Source organism: Poecile atricapillus, chromosome 6, assembly GCF_030490865.1.
Source record: "Poecile atricapillus isolate bPoeAtr1 chromosome 6, bPoeAtr1.hap1, whole genome shotgun sequence".
In the NCBI taxonomy this organism is placed as follows: domain Eukaryota; kingdom Metazoa; phylum Chordata; class Aves; order Passeriformes; family Paridae; genus Poecile; species Poecile atricapillus.
This window is the reverse complement of record NC_081254.1, coordinates 11,731,993-11,754,581: the sequence shown is the minus strand read 5'-3', so window position 1 is coordinate 11,754,581 and position 22,589 is coordinate 11,731,993. Positions and strand designations below refer to the sequence as shown.

At 43.8% G+C, this 22,589-nt stretch overlaps 1 protein-coding gene across 5 annotated transcripts; it reads right to left on the bottom strand.

The window, feature by feature from the left end:
- Positions 1-1,775: 1,775 nt before the first annotated feature.
- NCOA4 (nuclear receptor coactivator 4) lies at positions 1,776-14,427 on the bottom strand. 5 transcript variants are annotated; one of them, XM_058841222.1, is made up of 10 exons: positions 14,197-14,427; positions 8,305-8,458; positions 7,712-7,852; positions 7,503-7,591; positions 6,934-7,042; positions 6,289-6,360; positions 5,747-5,893; positions 4,507-5,517; positions 4,098-4,187; positions 1,776-3,561 (listed from the first exon to the last, which is right to left on the bottom strand). In XM_058841222.1, the coding sequence occupies exons 1-10, from the start codon at positions 14,283-14,285 to the stop codon at positions 3,556-3,558; spliced, it is 1,908 nt and encodes a 635-aa protein (XP_058697205.1). In that variant the 5' UTR covers positions 14,286-14,427; the 3' UTR covers positions 1,776-3,555. The 5 variants fall into 5 exon arrangements, with proteins under 5 accessions (XP_058697205.1, XP_058697206.1, XP_058697204.1 ...); XM_058841223.1 differs by lacking the exon at positions 14,197-14,427 and adding an exon at positions 13,822-13,980; XM_058841221.1 differs by lacking the exon at positions 14,197-14,427 and adding an exon at positions 13,124-13,481.
- Positions 14,428-22,589: the final 8,162 nt, after the last annotated feature.

The window sequence follows — 22,589 nt, the reverse complement described above, 5'->3', positions numbered from 1 at the left end:
GTTTACAATATTCTGTGTCATGACATACTGCATTCATGGTTTACTGGCAATCAGTATAAAATTGCTACTTTATATTGTGACCAAAAATATATCCAAGTTCAGTAGGAATAAAAGGATGTAAAAATCAAGTTGAAAACAGGATTTGGCTCAAATTAGAGCCGTTACATGCAGTGTTACATAAATGTGAGCATGGGAGACCTTGGCTGTCTTGGAGGAGGGGGGTTTTGGTGCCAGTTGTGATGTCTTTGCTGATAGATCCAAAGCAGCTTTCCATGCTGTGGCACCAAGTGAGGGAGCTGAGACAGCAGCTATAGTGGAAGGGTTCTGAGTCTTGTGAAGCTGCTGCTGCTTAGTCTTTGGAACAGAAGGGCAAATCCACTTACACCATTCCCTGTCAGCAGGTGACTTCTGTTACCGTTGGAGGAATTTGTTTAAAAATTACTGCTTAGGGTGGAAATCTCTGGACACCCTGAAGCAGAAGCAGATTCTGAAAACAGAAGGCAGAAAGGGTTAGGGTGTAAAAACAACCCCACGTTCATAGTCTGTTTCCTGTGATCTAATCTGGGACTTCAAAAGGAGGGGGGAAATCCTTTTGTATGCTTTAACAGAAGGTTACCCCTATGCTTAATAAATTCTAGATAGGAAACTGGTATGTTTAAAGTGGAGCTTTGTGCACTGTGTGAGTACTGGTCTGTGCTATTCAATGCCAGCCAGTGCAGGGACACCAGAGGGTACCCCATCCCCTTTTTGGTACTTTCCCAGCATGATTAATACCTGCTCTGTGTTCCTCACAGGTATTTCCCCCTTTGTCAGCCCCCCTCTCTCCGTGCCCTGTGGGAACAGCTGCCCCACTCACTCCACAGCTGCTCTGAGGACAAGGAGTTAAGGGGCTGGTGCCTCTGGAGCCTGTGGCCACCCTGCTCCAGGGAGGTGTGGGATGGAAGGAAGTGTTCCTCAGCAGAGGGCATCAATCTCATAGCTCAGCTTGTTCAAAGAAAGTGCTCCAGCCATTTGAGAACCCATGAATAGCATTCTCTTCCTGCTACTCTGTCCTTGTCTTGGGCAAATTGTCCCTTTTCCCCATCTTTGAAAGTTAAACATTCAGGATACACATTCAGGAGTTCTGCATGTGACTACTAACAAAGAACTTCCAGTCCACTTTAAAAAAAAAACGTGTGCACACCCCCACAGGACATTTAAGGTTGAAAGGCTGCCAGGTCCAGCTGTAAACGTTCTCCTGATGAACAATACAGGCTGCAGTTTAAATATGGGAAAATGCTCAGTGGAGGAACCAATCATGCAGAGAGGCCGATGCTCAAACAGCAGGGAGACAGAGAGGAACTCGGTCCAAGTGCACAGGCAGACCATAGATGTTCTTCAGCCATGGGAGAAGGGGACCAAATGCTACTAAAAATCCGTAAATCCTCACTAAGTATTCGAGGGTAGCAAGAAGCAAATGGGTCATTTTGTCCAAGTCTATTTCTTCCAACAGCTGAGTAAATCCCAGGTGACTGAGACACCCACTGCATGGCCAGGGAGTCACATTGCAAGGCAGTACCCACAGGAGTTTCCCACTAAGTGTGTGGGATTGTGCCAGCTCCCAGAGGTTCCCTGCTCTGGAGCTCAGTGCAGCTCCAGGCTGTGGTGAAATGAACTAAAGCACGTCACTCCCACGTGGATGGAAGCACAAGTGCAGCAGCTTCCTGCAGAGGCAAACTGCACATGTGCCACAGCAGGTTGTGCTGGCCATCTTGTAAATGAGACATAACACACACTTGGATTGCAATTATTTTTTTTAATGGAAAAGACTAATCAATGTTTTACATAAATATCAATTAGTGACAAGAAGTCAGTTGAATAAAGGAATACATACCCCCAGGTTTTAAAGGCTCATAATGAACTGACAAAGTAGCACACAATGACAACTACGTGGAATTAATTGGAAGAGGTGGGCTGCACGTCAATCACCTTCATTACGTTCAACTGCTAATCACATCAGGCTGTTACTGGAGTAAGTCACAGTGCAGTCTTCCCAAGCAGCAACAAGGACATGTGTGAAGGGGAAAGTGGACTCCTAAAACACCTCTCTGCCTCCAGCAGAAAGCCCTGGCTATGAAAGTACAAAAGCCTCAAGTGTTTTCCTGATGTTAAGCCCTTTCAGGGTCTGGTTTCAGATGTGCAGTCTCCCCTTCTCGGACTAAAAACTTACTTTTAAATGAATGCACAGGATTGATCAGACAGGAATGTGTTCACACTGCAAAGTGACACCAAGGTCGGCTCTTAATAATTTCTTTCCTACAGGGTTGTGAAGAACTCAAATCACTTTTATTCCCAGAGAGGCTGCAAGGATGGGGAGAAGAGGGGCCTTTTTTCATAGTCACTAAGAGCAATTTGTTAAGTGAGTAGAAGCTGCACTAGAAACTATGGAATTTCACAGTTTTTCCATGGAGCCTGACAGGCATGATCCAGGTTTCCATAACATCTTTGCACTCGTTCCTACAGGCTCAAAAGGCTAAATATCTGAAGAGGTATTGCTCATATTATATCCACAGCTTCAGGAAGATCCGAGTTACTGGACCCCACTTTCACATACATAATCACATGGAAACCACAGATTAAATACCTTTAAACTGCATCAGTGGGAGCCACAGTTTGCCAAGTTAGTGTTTCCCAACTAAACAGCATGACATCAATCTGCTGAAGGCATCTAATTCCCCAAATATTACCTTTAAATTTTAGGTGGCTAAGATGCCTCCTTTCCAGTGGTTTAGTCAATAAAAATTCATTATGAATTATCTAGAACTAACAGAAACACACATTTCATTTTACAGCTTTTTCAGTGACATTCAAATAGTTTGTAAATGCTGGGGATAGTAGGGCCTGATCTACTGGTGCATGAAAATTAACACCCTACCCTGTTCTCTGAAAGGCTCAAAATTCACAAGTTTTGATTTAAAAGTAAGTTACCATTTCTCCTGTCACGTGTTAGGTCCCATAAATCCATGTCTTTTTCAAAGTCTGGATTTCACATATTTAGCTGGGAAATGCACCAACACAGGACGCAAATGAAACCTCTAAAGTGAGCAACTGCTCCATAAAACAAATTGCTTGCAAGTACAGCCTAAACAAGCTGGAACCCAACGCGTGACCAAGTTGTAGCAGCTGAAAGGAACAGCAGCACTTCTGAAGTCACTGTCAAAGGTGGACGTTCCACAGCACCAGGAAGATTCTGCTTTATACCTGCCCTGGCTTGAACATACTTCAAGTGACAACCCATTCAAGATCCTTGTATTCCCATAATAGATACAAATTTGCTAACACCTCTAAAGCATCAGATTGCTTATGGTCAGTGGGTTTACATTTCAGAATTAATGACAACAAAAAGGGATCTTCTGCACCATAACTCTGTTAGATAAGAAATCTTTCTTTTTGTTATAATTTTAGAAGAGAAAGCAGACGGCCAAACACAAAACACAAGCACTCAGCTGGCTGCAGTCACTCAGCGTGATGTGCGACTGATAGCAGGAAAGGGATGATTTCAATACTTCCAGTTCTTCACATCTAAACAAATTTAAAATAGGGTTATTATCTTTGATAAACAACACTTTGAGAAAAAAACAACTACAAGATACCCTTGAAAAAAGTGATATTAACATTACTCCTAGAACTGAATATTCTGCCTTTTAGGGTTTGAAGTACTGCTAAGGACCATCTTCATTAATTTCAAAAACAAGAGTTTATCATCAGAAAGAAAAAACATGATGTCAGCTGTAAATACATTACTAAGGTAAGAAAGAAGCTGCCTGGAGATTGACACATTAATTCCATATCTTGGTTACAGACTTACCACGTGTCAATCAGTTGAGAGATTTACACAAGAACAACAGTAATTCCCTCCCTGGCCTGTGATAAAAAAAGGAGGAATAATAACAAAGGAGACTGGTCCAAGCTGTTAGAAAAGTCTATGAGGGCATAAATTACTACACTGTTAAACTAACATTTAAAGAATTGAAGATGACCATTAGCTGCCAGTGTCTATGTTCTGTACCCCCAAGTGATGATTAGGTTCAGCTGTTCTAACACATTCTGTATCCTACCTGTAAAGGAGACCGATACAGCCATTTTTCGTTATCTCCGCTGAGTTTCATACAGGCAAAAAGGTCACAAACTGTAGGAAGGCCAAAGTCCTGAAAGAGAAGTTACCATAATTACCAACCCCAAACATAAACACATTTTGATGTATCTTCAGCTTCTGTAGTGTTCAAAACCAAAATCAATTTTTGAGTCTTTGACATTAATGCTTTCTTCATTTAGTATAACATATTATCTTGTTTAGTGCTAAGTATCTAATAACTGTGAAAACATTAAAAGAGCCAAGAAACCTAAAAACTTTCAGTCTGTATTATCCAGAAGAGCTACGACGTTGGAAGAGAATGAAGTCATTAGACTCAGCAAAGCAATAAACCTGGCACATAAGACACAAAAGTATCAAAAACTTATGCTCACTTGTGCTTTCTTGCGCAGAAGCCATTTATCTTCCACTGGAGGTGGGTTTGCACTTTCTAGGTTATTTGAAGTCAACACCCAACTGTTTACATTTAAGGGGAGGTGGAATGGAGCCAAGATGTCTAGGAAAGGACTCTTGAAACTCTTGTCTGCTTTTTCCCAACTCTCCTTTTCTTCTGTGCTTTCTGCTTTGTGCTCAGTCTTGGCCAGCCAGCTTGTCAGAGGCCTCTCGAGCAATGCTTTCCAGGGTTCTGCGATCTCTGCTGAATAATCTGCTTTCTCTGCACTCATGGGTTCCCCTGGGAGCTGCTGTGCAGGGCTAAGCCAGGAACTGGCAGCAAACTTGGTCTTCTCATGCTCAGGGTCTGGTACATCTCTCTGGCTGACCAGAACTCCATTTTTGTCCTTTCCATCTTTCTTCAGAAGCCATTTGCAAAGAGCCTCTTTTCCACAGTTTTCATCACACACACATTCTGAAAAGCTGGCGCACAGATCATTAGCTTTGCACACATCTTCCACTTTAAAGGGGGCCTGAGGATGCTGAAGAAGCCAAGCATTTACAGCAGATGTAGTGGGTGATTTTTTTCCATCAAGATGCTCATTCAGGCACTTCAGATTTCCCAGGTTCTCAATTTCCACACTTTTGCTCTGGCTGCCACGACAACTGGTACATGTTTCAGCTTTGAGAAGCCAATCATTCAAATTGCATTCTTCCCTAAAAGGTTTAAATTCATTCTTCCATTTCTCATCTGAAGCAATACTTCCATTTTCTGTGTCAGGAGTAAGCAGCCAGTCAGAAAGGTCCATCTCTTCCTGTTCAAGGGATTCTAATTCCTCCACCTTTTCAATAGTGGAAAAGGATGAGTTGAGAGTAGAGGTGGAGTCCTTGCGACCAGGGGAATCTGTCTTCCCAGCAACATCACGCTGCTGATTGTGCAGGAGCCAGTTCTCCAAATCCTTCAGATTTCCCCAGGCTTGCTCAAAATAGCAGACTTTGGAAGAGTTCAAATCCTAGTAAAGACACATTGAAACACATCTATTAAAACTAAAAGGCAATGTTCAGTAACTGTTTGCATAGTTAGAGCTCAGACCATTCAGCTAGTAAGTGCAAAAGCATCAGCTGAACATGAGGCAGAATGAAGAATTCTGGAGAGAGTTTCATTCCCACCATATTCTGTTTGCAGTCAGATACAGTGTTTTCCCCTCTGTTCAAAACTACGTTAGTGCACAAAAGGTTTACCTGGCTGGGCTCTGACACACACTTTTGTGTAACCCATTCCTCAAGATTGGTGCTGGGAACATAGGGAGCCTGGCGCACACCCACAGGTCTGCTTCCGAGTAACCAGTCAGCCAGCGAGGCACTCACTGTCCCACACAGCATCTGCTGCTGAGAGAATGCCCTTGGTTAGGAGAAATACTGACTGCCGAGCCAGTCTGTGCTGAACATCAACACAGGCATGCAGCAGGCATCAGTATTTCTGCACCAAAAGTAAAAACAGTCCTCTTTAATTACAAAAAAACCCATAGGAATTGGATAGTTCCAACATCAATGAACATTCAATTAAAAAATCCCATCAGTCACACCCCACATACACTTTCATACTCTGGTCTTGCCTGTCTGTTCCTGCAATATCAGATCACTGCTCACCATAGCCACAGCTACTGGCTACTCAAGCATCTTAACAAACAAACACAAGCCATTACTCAAGCTCACATAACATGCTTGAGTTCTCCTCTTCCCTCTAATGCAATTAAACACTCACAGACACAGGGCAATCTTACCTGCTCACAGTTCATTAGGGCACAATTCTGCCCTGGAAACCAGGGAGAAGCATTCTGTCTCTCTGAGGTTTGCTAAAAGAAAAGTAAAAATTAATTTATATCTCCATTTTATCCAGTTTCTAGGACAGATTCTACAATAAAGCAGAAGTAAAGCACAGTTACAAATGCTTACTGCTTTATGGCTAATAATGTTCTCAACATTTACAAATGAAGAAAGATTGACTACCTAGAGCCTGCTTCCTTTAACAGAATTGTCTCAAATAATACAGGAAATATGTCGCTTACGTAAGAATCCCAAAATACGTTTATCACAGAAAGCATCTACAATGTCTTAACTATTGCAATCTAAAGAAAACAGTAACAAATTTTCATTTGATGGAATAGAGTAAAAATGCAGTAGCCATTCCCTCATCCTCTGCCAAAATACATTAAAATAACATGTGTTTAACTAAGCTCAGTGAAAACTACATGCAATAATTAATAAACCACTGTGTATTTATCATACAGCTACAATTATATGATTCATGCACAGGATCCATTCAAGCTGTCACTAAAAGCAAAAGTATCATTTGGAATATATTGCACAATTGAAAAACAAAAATCTCTGAGGCAAGTATTCCAACCCAGGGAAGTCCTACTGCTTACCATCGTTTTAATGGAACCAAATGAGGTAATAGCTTGGCGAAGGTGAGATGTGTCAGCCTCAAAATTTAGGATGGAAGACTCTTCAGGTTTAAGTGTAAGACTTCCCAGTCTGAAAGAATAAGGTGGTAGTTACAGAAAGGAAAAAAAATTACAATCTTCTTCATCCGTCCTGTTTTGGAAGTCGGTCCGTTATTTCATAAAAAGGTTTTCAAGCTAATTGGCAGTAACTAGGTAAAAAAGAAGACTTTTGATACAGCGTACAAGAAAGGAATCGCTATCTACAAACCAAGAACAGAATAAATTGCCAGCAAAACACAAGTTTCACCTTCTTACTTCAACTGCCATCAACAACTAATATTTGAAATAATCTGCATAAATGAGTACCTCTCCTGCTCACTATAGTCCTGGTTTATCACCTCAGACTGCTTTAAAGTTCTTTTTTCTAGGAATTATTAAAAATGTAGGAACAGTCAGATCTATTATTAGTTCTATCAGAATAAAAAATCAGATTAAATTCATAAACTAAAATAAACCAAACTGTGTTAACTTCCATCATAAAACAGCTTTACCTCTCCAGGCAAACTGCAATCTGGTTTGCCAGTTCATTACTGTAGGAGCGTTCCAGCTGATGAATAAGGCAATTGAACTGTCCCAAGTACTGCATGGAAGACAAAACACACATTATTGTTTTGGACTTCAGGAATAAAATTGAGCCAATATTTGCAAGGACAACGTTTGCTTGAAAATGCCAGTGCAGCAACTGACAACCAAGGCTCACCCAGTAGAGCTGCTGCGCCTGCTGCTGCAAGGCCTCCTCTTTGAGCTGCTGGATGAGATCCACCTGCTCGAAGAGCCACACCTCACGGCTGCGCAGGCATTCCAGCTGCCGGCTGATGTGGCTGTGGATCTTGGCCTTGACCTGTCAGAGAACACACACCATGTGTACATCTGTCAAGCAGAGTGAACATACATGTGCTGCAGTGATTACAAACTACTGTTTGTCACTGGCAAGTGATAGTTTTGGAGTTAGTTATTTCTCAAAAATTCATCACAGTCACCCACAGCACCACATGACTCAGGTCAGTAACAGTTCCAAGGCTACCTTTAAAGAGTTATCAAAGAATAATGTTCTTTGTAATCTCTCTCTATTCTGAGGTTTCAATCAACAGCTTTCTGGAAATTCTGCATGCCTAAGTTAGCAATACAGGAATACCTTTATCAAGAGCATAGCCAAATGACACAGCAATGTGTTTGCAAGTTGCTAAGAAAATTTCAGTCCACCATGACAATAGTAAATATTCTGGAATAATAAAAATTCAATTGAAGTCACGTAAGTTATTAAAAAATCTTTAAGAAGTAATTTAAAATTACCTCCCGCCAGTTTTCTTTAATCTGCTGTTCAGCTTTGACAATTCCAGATATAGCTGTTTCCAAGTCCTTCTTTGCTTGAAGGCACTTTGCCAGAGTCTCACTGCTGCAGGAATTTCTATTTCTATCTTGTGGTGGACTCATTCTTGAAGTGTTCCTAAAACACAATGGAAAAAACCGATTTCTTAATAGTTTCTATTCCTCTTTAACAGAAGAGGAAGGGCATCATATGAAGAACCATCTGTTTTACTTCACTATAGAGGTGCACAAAACAGCCTCTAAGACCCTACAAAGATGCAAGTTTTCTAAACATAGATAAAGCTCTCCTCCAGGAGCAATAACAGCGTCTCAAACACCTCAGCCCACGGAATTTGCACAATCACAGGAAAACCAACAGATATTTGACAAAAGCTTCAGCCACAGGAGTTTAGGCAATCCTCCCCTGCCAGTCACCTTCCTCCAGCTTTTATGCCTAGCCGGCAAGCTCCAGAGCTGAGGGGCTGATTCAGGGAAGGTTCAGCAGCAATGCTAAAGCTGGGGGAGAATGGCCTGGCCAGGGACAGGAAATATTTCAGTCATCCTTTTTTCCTCTGCAGGCAAATTAGCTGATTCCCATAAATAAGAAAATTCCAATACATTTTCATAAACTGAAAACCCACATGCTACTATGAAGATCACTCTTTACTAAGGTGCAAAGGCCAGAACTTTTAACAGCTACCCATTATTTTGTCCTGGTCACAGCTGTGGAAACTTAGCTTCAGCACAGTCTCAAGAAAAAGAGGCTCAAATACAAAATTTCTACAAATGTTGTATTATTAAGGATTCTGCAAGTAAGGTGAAAAATATAGTACTTAGTAACTTTTAGTAAAGATGGGAAGGATCAGCGTAAGCACTTCTCCTAAACAGTGGGTTATTTTGTTACTGAAGAGCTTGAATTCTCCTGTCAGTTTCCTGGGATTCCTAAAGCACTAAACATTCATAGTATTTGTTCTATTTAAAACAAGTCCTCAGCAATGACAGCTATGGAAACTCCCAGCAGAGTTAAAAGCGTACACATGTGCCAATCTAAAATGTCAGAGATTTTACCACTGCTCTGGAGGGAACTGAAAGTAGTTTTGAATACGACAAGACAACCATGAGCTTTTGGTACTGAGCAGCTATTTAGTCTGCAATTTCCAAGACCCACGATCATATAAAGTGCAACTCAAAAGTCCTACCCTACAGCCAAGCTTTACCAGACAAATATAATAGTGTGTTTCACACAGGAGAGGGCTAAAAGTGGCTTGCAAGTGGGAGGGGACAGAAAAAGCAATGTTCACCATGGGGCAGGAACAGAGGCTGCAACCCCCTTAGTTCCCTCAACACCGTGGGCCTTCCTGTCTCTGCAGCGCCTCCAAACACAAGACACAGACGAGGCACAGATGCCACCCCAAGACCCTGCAAGTAACTCAATCCCATCCTCACCATAACATCTCATCTTCTAGGAATTGCAGAGCATAAATACAAGAGAAGAGAACTCAAATATAATCTTTAAGCTTATGTTATTTTGCATCAAATCAGCGCAGAAGTCCAAAATACACAAACCCCCACGCTGTGCTATGAATGCCAGTTTTTTCCTGGTATTTGCACAGCCTAGCTTGTTCACAGGTTCACTTCAGTAAAGTTTCATGATCTTCACCATGTCAGCAATGTTCAATAAAAGGTAAGCTAAGCTTTTTCTCACAACACTCCGTAGACTCTGTCTTGCTTTTCAACTCTCATGTACAACCTACAGGAAGTAGGAGCCAACAGTGTAAGTGGGAGCCCTAGCTCTCAGATATAATCTAACAAACAGAATTACAGCAATACACCCAACCAAGAAAACAAGGGTCTTAGATACCTTAAGAACTATCACATAGTCAAAAGTAAATTTAAAAATTCATATTGGTTATTATTTCATTTTTTCTATTCTTACATAATGAGTCAAAGTGTGAAAGACTACATGAAACTACCATCTTTGCTCACACAGTAGTTAACATACTTAACTCTTGTGAAAATTATGTTAACCTACTTTATCTGTATTAGCAACTTCATAATGGCGCAATTTAAGCTTACACACACTTCTCTAAAATGATCTCTGAAATTACTGTTTGTTACTTTTCCTTTTATCGATGATTGCAAGAGACTTACTCCAGAATGTACAGAGAGAATGAATGCTGCCTTCCTCCAGCCAGCCAGCTCCTGTTAAAATGGCTGTTCTTAGGCTTTGTCGCAAATAAGCCAGTAAAACTCGCATATTGCTCATGAGAGCCAATCCTTTCAATTTCCTTTCAATTTCCGCGAGCCTCTAACGAAACTAAATGGAGGCAAGCACCTATTTCCTTGTTCCCAATTACTCCCAAATAGCACTGAGAATTTAGACGTTTTCAGGTCACATGCTCTGAAACAACCGCGATCACACACTTCGGCTCAGCAGTAACTAAATACAATTACTTCTGCAAGAAAACGCACGGCTGCAACACGCCGTCACCTGCTCTGGCCATTTCCTTGCCATCAAACTGTTTCCAAGCACACGGGGGTCCCCACCAGTGCCTGCTATGTGCGTCACGGGATGCACACCCCCAACACATGAGCTCGCACTTACTTGCCGCGCTCAGAAAGAAATCCCGCGATGTCCTCTTTATAAAGCGGCTTCCATTCCCAGGCACGGCCCCCGGAATACTCTCCGGAATGCTTCCAACCCGGCAAATTCCGCTCCAAGCGCTGTCTCGCCGGAGCGGCCCCGCGCCTTATCGGGGCGGCCCAGCCCGCGCCCCGCCCCGGCCACCGCGCCCGGCCGAGCCGCACGTCGGCAGCGCCGGGGCGGGCCCGGGGCGGGCCGCGACCACCGGCCCCGTGCGGAGCCGCATCCGCTCTGCCCCGGCCTGGCTCCGCTCCGCCGAAACACCGAGTGCCCCCCAACATCCCACTAGCATTTCAAACCGCGAAACCTCAACGTTTTGCAACAAAACCGCTATTTCTTGCAACTTCAAATGTGTGGCAATGTGCCTTCTTCACGCAACAACAAAGCAGACCCGAGCGCTGAGGCATCCAGCGCGGATGCAGCAGCAAGAGCTAAAGAGCTGCGGGGCGATTCAGCCGCCGAGCTCAGCCTTCTCTCCCTGGCCAGGCACAGCCCAGCAGTGAGGCTCCCCATCCAACACTGAGCCTGCGACGTGCCGGAAATCCTGACACGGGGCCGCTCGGATACAATTTAGCTCCTGGAATGGCCAAAATAACACACACACATGCACAATTCTTGTCACATCTACTCTTGCTTCCACAATCTCACACACACCGCTGAGGAAAGCACACAGAATGGCCTCGGTTGGAACGGACCCTGAAGATCATCTCGTTCCAACACCTCTGCCATAGGTAGGGACACCTCTCACTAGACCAGGGTGCCCAGCGCCCCATCCAGCCTGGCTTTGAATACTCCCAGGGATGGGCCACGCACATGCCCCCACCTGCATGTAATCAGTAAAAATGTTATAGCCATGGAATCAAAAGAACTGCCTGAATCATGAGGAAGATGACATTATTGTTCCTAATAGTAAAATAACTACGTTTTTACAAGAAGATTTTTGGCTCGTTGGAGAGGTGTCACCACAAGACCCTGCAGCTATAACTCCTGGTCACAGGTGCTCTGTGCAACCTCCTGGCTGCCTACACTCCACCCCTGAGATGGTAATTCCCATAGGTCAGAAACTGCTGGACAAAAATAATTTTAAGCTTTTAATTAAGTATTTGGTGGCTGGGGAGCAGAGGAGGAGACAACACTGCATCTTCTGCACAGTATGCAAACAGGCCGGCAGGAAACTGGTTCTACCAGCTTTTTACTCTCGGCACAACCATCCACACTGCCCTTGAGAAGAGCATTGTTTTACATTTCAAATGGGTGTGGAAAAATCACCTCAAAAACAGAGCTGTGCAGAGCCTTTGTTGGGGAAAAGCTGAAGGGAACGAAGCCTCCCATTGAACAGGCTCTATTTATAAATGTGGAATGATTTCTTCCATTTGGCAGGACGAGGCTGCTCCAAAGGCCTCTCTGACCTGTCTTTATGCAGCTGGCTTGTTTGAATTGAAATCCCCATGGATTTCCATCTAACCCCACCAAAAAAACAGTAGTTCCTCTTAAGAAACACTCCCAAATTAGGTACGTGGGAGTTGTGGTCAGGGAGAGAAGTACTCTAAGCACATGAGCTGAATCTGGGAACTTCCCATTTACATCCAAGCATAACAAGCACTTTGTACAGTGCAGCATCAGCATTACATTCCAGTATCTGTATGGAGGTTCTGCTGGGGAGATTATTTTACTCCAAAACAAGCATATAACACCCTAATTTTAAAGTCACAAGCCATGTGAAGAAGAAAAAGTAACCTTTAACAGTTTCAAGTAAGAAAAAAAGTGAAATAAACACCTTAAGAAATTGTAACAGAAGTTTCAGGTATTACATTTTCTAAAACTCAGGTAGTTTTCACCTGTCTGCACAGTATATGGTCTGTGCCACACACCTGAACACGTGTGACTACCTTTTCTGCCTGTCTTAGCCCCGAAACAGCCTGGCCAGTGCACAGAGACACCCTCACAAGAGCTGGGCTCTGAGCAGTCACAAGTCACTAATGCAACTGTGAAGAAGTCTGATCACAACTTTATTCCATCTATCATAAATATATATTTTATGCACAACAAGCATATTACTGAAATCACAAAGTATCTGAATATGAAGGCCTGAAATCTCTATGCTATAATTACTAACAATATCAAAGAAGATACCACAGAGTGGGGAAGACACACACTTACCTTAATGCAGACTGCACATTACAACGCATCTTCCAGAGTATTGCACTTAAAAACCCTTCGGAAAACAAGTGACAAACCCCTGGTTCTGCCTGAAGCATTTAGCCCCAAAGATACCACTCCCATGCTCTCTGCCCACCCATCTATCCAATATTACGCACTTGCAGCGTGACGAACAGTGGTTTTTACATGGGTGCCAGCTTTCTTCTGCTCCCGTGACTGCATACCTTATCGAAAGTCTCGGGGGAAGGTAATCTTGTTCCTCTGTCAGTTTTTCTCTTTAATCCCAGCCATAAACACCGGGTTTAGAGCTGTCAGGATGCCTAGCACACAACCCCCGGAAGGGCTGGCTCACACCACTTACCAGCATCCAACGACACAGGTCTGCCAAACTTTCAACAAGCACGATGCGGCACAACCCCGACCATTCCAAACCCAGACATTTACTGCTTATATAACCTCTGAGAAGCGCAGCTGCTAACAAAAGGCTTTGCCTTTGCAATTAGGAACGCGGCTTTAGGAGCGCTCGCGGCACCACCTCTCCGGGACACGGAGAGCGAGATCGGTACAAAATCCCGTCTCCGTGTCCCGTGTGAGCCCTGCGCCGCGGAGCGTCCATTTCCCGACCGACCTAAACCACCCAGGCCGGGTGCCTGGGCACTTCCCGCAGCGCGGCAGGGGGTGCCTGCGGGATGCCTTACGCGGTTCCTCGCGGGATTCCTCGCCGGACTGCTCTCGGATCCCCCCGGATGTCTCCCCCGCCGTGCCGGCCCCGCCGCCGCCTCACCGCCGTCCGCGCGCCGCTCCCTCAGCCCCGCGCCGGCCGTCCGTCCGCCCGCCGGCCCCGCGCGCTCTCGCGAGACCGCCGGCCCGCGCGCCCCCTGCCGGCGCGGCGGAGCGGCTGAGGGAGCGCTGAGGGGCGGTGCTGCTGCTGCCGCTGCTGCTGCTCACGGCAGCCAAAATCCGGGAATCACGCCTCACCCCGCACGGCAAATCCTCGGAGCACAGAACGTGTATCATGGGGCGACCCACCGATTTGGGTTTTTTTCGTGTCCACCGGAAATTTCCCAGAGTACCTGGCTTGGTTTGGCTTTCCACAGTACAGGTTTTGTGTTTTCCTTTCCGCAAGTGTGAAGCGCGGCAGAACACCTCCCAGTACTGCCATCCCGCTTTCCAGCTGGGAAAAGGCTCCAGTTACTGCTCCCCGCCCGCGCGCTTTATTTGGTCAGGGGCGAGGAGATCGCTCAGCTGGCCCGAGCGTGGTGCCCGTAACGCCGAGGGTGCGGGCTCCGTCCCTGTGAGGGCCATTCAGGAGCTGGACTCGATGATCCTTGTGAGTCCTTTCCTACACAGACTGTTCTGTGATTCTGTGAGATTTTAGCCTTTCCGTGACCGCCGGCTAGCACATTCGTGAAGTGCTGCCTTTTGTAGGTGTGTGCATAGCATTAAAAGCTTAACAGATACTGTATCCTTTCTTCAAGCAGGAAGGACTTCAAATGGAAATCGAAGTAGCTGACTACATGTGGTAGCTGAGTCGCAATTTCCTACACCTCTCCTCCTCTGGGCACAGATCAAGGAGCCGTTCTTTCGAGCGGGACCTTACTCGCGGTTACAAGTACAAATTATTCAGTGCTGGCATGGAAAGCAGAAGTTCAGCCACCTAATCCCAGATGTGCTGTTACCCTAGGAACAAGCATTTCAGGTATTTGGCTTCCTTGTCTAAACACGTAAGAGACACGGGGTGTGTTATATAATCCTCCTCTGTGTACTTGGATTTAAGAGGAAAAATAATACCAACCCTGCCTGACCTTGGAAAACCAGGAGTGCTCATACACATATGTTCCACCATGCACTTACCCAGCAGTGCTCTCCAGAAGAAAGCAAGCTGCCTCTCCTGGGCCAGCAGGCACACAGGTTTCTGTCATGTCTTCCACGGGTTTGACCAAGACAATATCATAATCCAGATGGTCTGAGAGATTTTTTGTTGGTAGAGTTGCTTCACACAGCACACTTTTTGTGTGGATTCATTGTGGTTAAGGTCATGCCTTCCTAAGAGGATTTGCCCTTTGGATACATCTTCCATCTTACCCCTAATGGAATATCAAGGGTAAGGAACCACATGCATCTTGTAATGGTCTCTTTCCTCCCACCCCTCACAGCAGTACACTCTGCTCCTCCCTCAGCCATAGCCTCTGCCACACCAGATGTGCCTTTTTACACAAGCCTGCATAGCTGATCAGAAAAATAAATTTAAATTGCATCAACTTAAGCAAAAGGCAAATTGGTGATCTACTGAAATAGTGGCAAAAGGTTGGGTAGAGATACAGTTTTATTGAAAAATAAACAGGATAATCTGCTCATATTTAAAAAGCAGCAAAGATAGAGACTTAGTGGGTATTTTCTCAGCACTGGATAAAACTGTGTATCAGTGTTCACAAAAAAAACTCCAACCAGAGTAGGAAGAAAAGGATTTTGGATGCATAAAAGGGGTTTAAATACACGTCAGAAATAGTTAATGAGGATACTTCAGAAGTGTGTGACACCACATAATGCACACACCCAAGATTCAGTGCTATTTCTTGCTGAATGGGAATCCCACTTACAGTTCTGCAGCATAAAGCAGCAGAATAAAGCAAGCTTCCTTGATTTGGCAAAAGCGTATGATTCCCTTGTCACACTCAAAGACATTCTTCCTTGCTCACCTCTAGCATGGGAATGAAGACCAGGGAGAAAGTCATCCCTTCCCATTCCCTGGAAAGGGAGGTTTTGATAGAGAACTGGAAGCTTCTTCTAAGTTTCTTAGGTATGGGCCTGCAAAACTGTACTACAGGGCACTACTCAAATCACAAAGAATTTGAAGAATATTCTCTGGTGCAACGGCTTTAGAGCAAATTTTATGGGGTTTAAAGAGTGGTTCTGTTTTCTGTTCATATTGTTCCTCTTTGAATAACTGCAATAATGTAGTTGAAGGGCATCAGCTGAGTTAACTTCTCTGTTAAGTGCCCCAGAATGTGATTTCCCTGTTCTGCGATGCTACCACACAGCTGAGCAGTCCATCCCTGCCTCTTAAAGGGGGAGTAAGGAAGCAAGCCTGGCACAGCTGTGGGTGCAGCCGGTCGCCAAGGCAGACCAAGCCGCCGGCTGCTCCCGTCAGAAGCAGCAAAAGTCCCAAGGCAGAGTATTAAATTCTAGAAGAGTCGTCATTGTAGCTGTCAGGAAGCCTCAGGCAGCTCCCGTGGGAATCGCTAGTTTCCCCAAGCTCTGCAGCTGGAAAGGGACTGTTTTCCCTTCGTCCCTGCCAGCATGACCCTCCCTCGCACGTATCCTCTCTGACGTGTGTCCTTGGTCCCCTTCCAGGCAGGCCATGACCTGGCACTCGGTCCCGCAGCTGTGCGCCAGATCCCTCCCCTGCCTTCCTGCAGGACCCGTGGCCCCAGGGCGACCTCAGCCCCAGCCCGCCCAAGGAGCCGAGCGGAGCAGCCGCCACCTGCGCTGAAGTCCAAAGACTTCACTGCCCTGCAGGGCACTTTCAAAGCTCTCTGCACTGTATTTACTCACCTTGAATATCTGCTGTTTGTGTCGAGCTACCCCAATGCCAGAGAGGAACTAAATGTTTTTGAATTCTCAAACAAATAGTTTCATATATAGACTGTAAACAGATGTTTTAATAGCCTTTTCCTGCACACCACACACAGCCTTTTTCCTTTCTCTAGTTTAGGGATTTCTCATTTCTGCAAACTTTTTAATTACAATTACGCTTCAGTCTATTCTTCTATCCAACTTCACACTGAACAAATGTACCGACTACACCTAATGCCACACTCATCTTTCATTTAAAGAGGTTCTCAGGAAGGTCTTCTGTAGCTTCTCCAGACAGCCTAACCAAAGGCAGAACTTATGGAAGTAATGGGTTGCTTTTGTGCCTTAGGGTCCCACCACAGACATGAACAAATCTCTTACTTGTTGTGGCCCAAACCTATCAATGCAAAAAATAACAGGCACAGCAACAAAGGACTCATACTAGAGGGAGAGAGGCATGTAAACAGCGCATAAACAATTTTAACTAAACTAAAACTGTTTTCACAAAGCTTCAACCAGCTCCAGAAAAGTTGTTCTATCACAAACAGAGACTGAGCCTGTAGCAAACCAGCAGTGTGATTTTGGTCACTAAATATTTTGCAGCTCCCTCCAGTATATATACACACACACATTCCAGTCAAAATTGGAGCAGGAAAGGACTCGTAGTGCAGACTTGGAACACAAGGGCTGTGTTACAGCTCCAGGGTTTGCTCTCATTTGAATGTGGGAGCAGGTTGTTGAACAACATGCAGCACACAATCAAAACAGATCTCTTCAGCTTTCTCAGAGGCACTTGTCTCATGTTTTCCCAAAATCCTTTTTAAGAAAGCAGTTACAGCAGCATGACAGTAAATCAACCCCTCATTCTATTGTTAGAGTGAGGTTGATGCTGAAATAAACATGAAATTTAGAAAACACAGACCACTACGAACAAGGAAGAAATTACAACATAACGGATTATATAATATTGTGATTTTAAATCAATGTAAAATTTTTTCTAAAATTGGATTCTCTGAGGCAGTGGCATTTATAGGGTTTTCCAGACAATGTGAACACAAGACAGCATTCAAACAACCTGCACGCAGGAATTTCTGCCCAGTCCCATCTGGAGTGCATCAGTTTGCACTACAACCAGCACCAGAGGCAGTGTAAGCAAACTACCTACAAGCCTGCAAAAGGCCTAACTTTTTATGCATGTATCATCACTGAGGGTGTTGTGTCTGTGTCAGGGGAAGGACCAGAAACTCCAGCTCCCGTTGGAGTTGCTTTAAGGGCAGTACAGCACAGGTCAGGTGCTGGAACTCAGGCCCAGACAGTTCTGTGTGCTTCCTGCACCACAAAATCTGCCCGTCAGCGTGTCTGCTGGAAAGCACAAATAAAAGGGTGTTCGAGCAGGATTCACTGCACCCCAAGCTGTGACCCCATCTCTGCTTCACAGTAAAAATTGTCGGAGGTGAGCAGGGACCAGAAGATGCTGGAGAGGAAGAGTGGGTGTGTCCTGCAGAGCTGTGCGGCGGCGCTGAGCACCAGGTGGAGCTCGGAGATCTAATCCTGGCCAGCAGGAGAGCACCAGAGGGCCTGACCCACATTCCTTAAGCCCTATTACCTTTAACACCTCGGGGGGAAAATCTCCCCTTCATCACACCTGTAACACCATTGTTACTGGAGTTGTCTTTAGTGCCCGTAGGCGAGCAGGAGGTGGCTGGAAGGGGGTGGAAGTCTGCAGCATCATTTCCTTACCTGTGTCCCTCCCCTTTGTTTTCTAAGCTTCCTTCACATGCCATCTGAGTGGCATAGCCTGTAGTATACTGAAAGCCTGATAATAAGACAGATGACATCTGTTTAGGTCACATATTTGAAAGGATTAATGCTCCCAAAGACTTACAAGCTACAGCTTAGTACTCTGCTATCTGAACACATTGGCCCTGGTACATGTGATGGCTGCCAGCTCAAGGCTCAGCACTTCTACAGCTCAAGAAAGATGGAAGCCAGACATCCATGCAGCCAAGGCAAAGGATATGCACCATTCCCTTCACGGATGCAGTAAAACTGTGTGCCAAGTCTGGTGAAAGTGTCCCAGGAGAAAGAAACAACTTCATAGCACTGGTTTTGCCTGTGGCAGAATGTTGTCCCACAGAAAATGGACATGCTCATTCCAGCTGGCAGAGGTGAAAATGGAGCACAACCATTTTTTCATGGAACAGAACTGCTGTGGCAAGTTGCTTTCTGAGCAAGAAAAGGAACAGAATTCTCACTAATCCACATCACCCACAAGGCTTACCCATCTCTTTCCCTTTAAAACCACATGGCTCTGTAGAATTTCCCCTGTAAAGCGGCAGGGGAGTGCAATGACCTGGACTACAGCATCCACAGAAAGCACCACAGCTCCCTTCCTCAGCAGGCATGAGTGGCTTGCAGGACACACACTACTTGTGGACAGGCAGTACTTGCAGACACGAACAGCCCTCTGCACACAGGCTCACAGGCATTAGATTCCCCTGTTTTGACGAGGCTCAGCTGGACCTTGCTGCCTGTGTAAATAACAATGCTTTGGAAGGAAGCTGAATTATATTCTCCATTTCAGATCCATAACTCTGAATGGAGGGAAAAGAAACAAAATTTAGAAATCAATCCTAAAGTCCCCTGAAGGGGAAAGACACAAGAGATTGACGCAGCAAGTTCAACTAAGTTATTTAACTGGTACCATGAGTTGATTAGAATTACTTATTTCCAGCTCATAAACCCACATGCTGCCTCTTTCTCTCTTGCCAATTAACAGTATTACTTAGCACTAATAAACTGCTTTCAATTTCAAGGGGCTTAAGAAGACAAATTAATCACCTCAACATGTCTGAAAGGAACAGATGGCAATGAAGTATTAACATTGCAATTTCACAGTTGGAAAAGCTCCGAGAGAGGGGGCAGTAGCAGCGTCTGGAGGACACCTAGCCCTGTTCCCTCTGTGGAGCTGCTGGTCCCTCGATCTCACCTCCACTCTCAGCTTCTGCTTTAACACAACCTCACCACACATTACTTTTCCTAGAGCAAAGCTACACTGTTTTCCTTACTCATTCTTTAATAATGAGTTATATCCTTCTAGAAGGCCTCTTACCTCAGCACATCTCCAGACAGGTCATTACTGCTTTGGATTTGAAAGACTAAATGTCTATCCAATAATGCAATTAGTCCAGCCTGTCATTATTCTTACTGGCTATAAGGAGAGAAGTGATCAGAAAGAAACACATCGCTGTCCGTACAGTGGAGATGCTCTTTTTCTGGAACGTCTTGCTTTCATTTCAGTACAGAACAGCTGACTGCCTTTTCCTCTTCTCACTTGCCCGTCTCAGATGACTGTGCAAAAGTGTAGCTCTGTGGGGCCTTTTGGCTCAGCTGTACAACACAACCTTTGTTAAGCTACATCTGGAAGGAAGATAGGCTTTCTGTGGAACAGGGGTTCCTAAAGCAAAACATCCAGGTGAGGACCCAACAAATAAATACAATTATTTTAATAGTAACTAATATGACAATGACTAAGCAACTGTTTAGTGTGTTGTTTTGGCATTTTTGAAGAACTTGTTTAACTGTGGAAGGTTGTTATTTAAAGCATTGAGATATTTCAATATTTAACCCCAGTCAAAGATTATCTCAAATTCAAACTGCAATGATAATAGTCAGTGTCAAATATCTGACAGGCTTTGGCCTCTCCTCCTGTTAGGAATGGTAACAGTAAATGCTACTTCAGAAGGAAATGAATTATTCTAACACCTTTTAAGAACTATTTCAACAGCATACTGATATTAGTATCAATTGCCTTCAATCTCTGCTGAGCCACTGAGCTAAGCATCTCAGCCCATTATCAATCTCAGCCATCAAGTATCAATGTACAATGTGCAATGAAATCCTTCTAGAGCCATTAGTTAGTGTCCAGGGACAATGTAACATATGCAAAATATTGCATGAACTGCAGCTGTTCCCATATGTTAAGGTAAAGACGGCACACTGAGACATATGGGTTAAGTACCCAGTGTGCCAGTGCATCCCTCCCTGAGAACTCCTGGGAAGGGCAGCCCCAATCAGCTCAGCTGGAACTGGTACCTGAGCATTCAGGCTGGGGAGCAGAGGCAGCATGATGCAATGCACTGGTTTTCAAATGGGCTTGAGAAAATAATACATCCTGATTTCACCCTAGCTTGACAAGCATCTCTGTTCAGCATTGACCCATTCAGTTATAAATCTAGTGTGAGTTTTCCTTCTACTTTATTTATATTTAAGAGTAAAATTTGGATTTTCCTAAGTTAGAAAACATTAAAAAACAGAATTCTCACATTTACAAGAGTAACACTTCAACAGAGAATACTTAATATACAAAATGGCTGCATTTGATTTTTTTTAAAAATTGAACCCAAATGCAAAATTAATCCAGATAGCCTTTTTTTCAAGACTTCAATTGTACAAGTAAAACAACTTGTTTTATCCTTCTAGCTAATATTCAGATGAATGTTTGTTGTTGGGCTTTTTCCTCAGATTTCCATTATATTCTTGCACTTTAAACCTTTCCAAAAGTGTAGGAAGTCCTCAAATATAAACACTATTTTTTGTAAATATCAGCAACCCTGATTAATAAAATGAAGATTCAGAATGCTCATAATGAGTGAACGTCAGTTTTTCTGAACTTGCAAATCATTGGAATCCTTTGCCTTTACTTGTAATTTATTTTTCTCTTCCAGGAATGATAATCAGTGTTTAGGACTGTAGTAGCAAGTCATACCAATATATAAAGTAATGTAATTACAATGTAAGTAAGTGACAACAGAACTGTATGAAATACAAGAATTCCAGGTTTTATAGCACAACAGCCAAAGAATTCAAGGGACTTTGCCGTATTATTCCAGTTCCTTCTGCAAACTCTCTCTTTCTGACCAGTTTGATACTGGTCTTTTATATAATTTTCCTACAACTGGGGTCTTTATTCTGAAGAGATGCTTGGAATGGCAGTGGTGGAAAGGAGAATACAGATATTCCACATGTCAAAGTATGGATTACAATGACCATGGGAGAAAGGTACTCTTGCTATTTTAAAGCTTTAGTTTGACTCTTCCAATCTTTAATTCTCCTGCACACCCAAGGACAAGCTAACAGACAGCACAAGGTTTTAAATCACTATAGTGCTTAAAATTCTCAAAGTGTAATGTTTGATGAAAGAAAAAAAATAATCAATGTTAAATATTCTGGACAATAAAATAAGTTGTATAGAAACTGCTTAGCTAAACCCTAAATAACAGCAGAGTAATTTTATTTAGTTATTCATTTACTTCCTACTTTAGTTATTTATTTACTTCCTTACTCCTATTAGAGCTTCAATAAAAGGAATTTTAACATCCAGAATGATTAGCAGAACTGAGATGCTCACAACTATAGAGGCACCCTGATTAAGGCATTATATTCCAGTGGTTTCATGCTTGGTTTGTATAAAACTCATTTTGAGCTCAGACGTCTTTGAGGCCAAAGTCGCAGGATCTGAATGAAGCCTCCTGAGTGCAAGATGAATTTCACAGGATCCAGCTGTTAAATCCCACTTTGCCCAGGAGGGAAAATTTTATCTTGAACTACTCTACACCATTAAATTAATGCATCACAGAACATTCCGGCTAGGAGGTCCTACATTTAAGGATTTTCTAGATGAAAGTTTAAAGCTGTCTTAATCACCAGAGGTTCCTCTTGATATCAAATGTCAGGTGAACATTATGAGGACAGTCTGCTAACTTACTGGAACAGAAATGAAACCAAACCAACAAAGCATAACCACACACATTTGAAGTAACAGTGGGTAATTCCACAGCAGTAAGTTCTCAGGCACTGCAAATTTTCCTTTGAGACAGAAATGAATGTT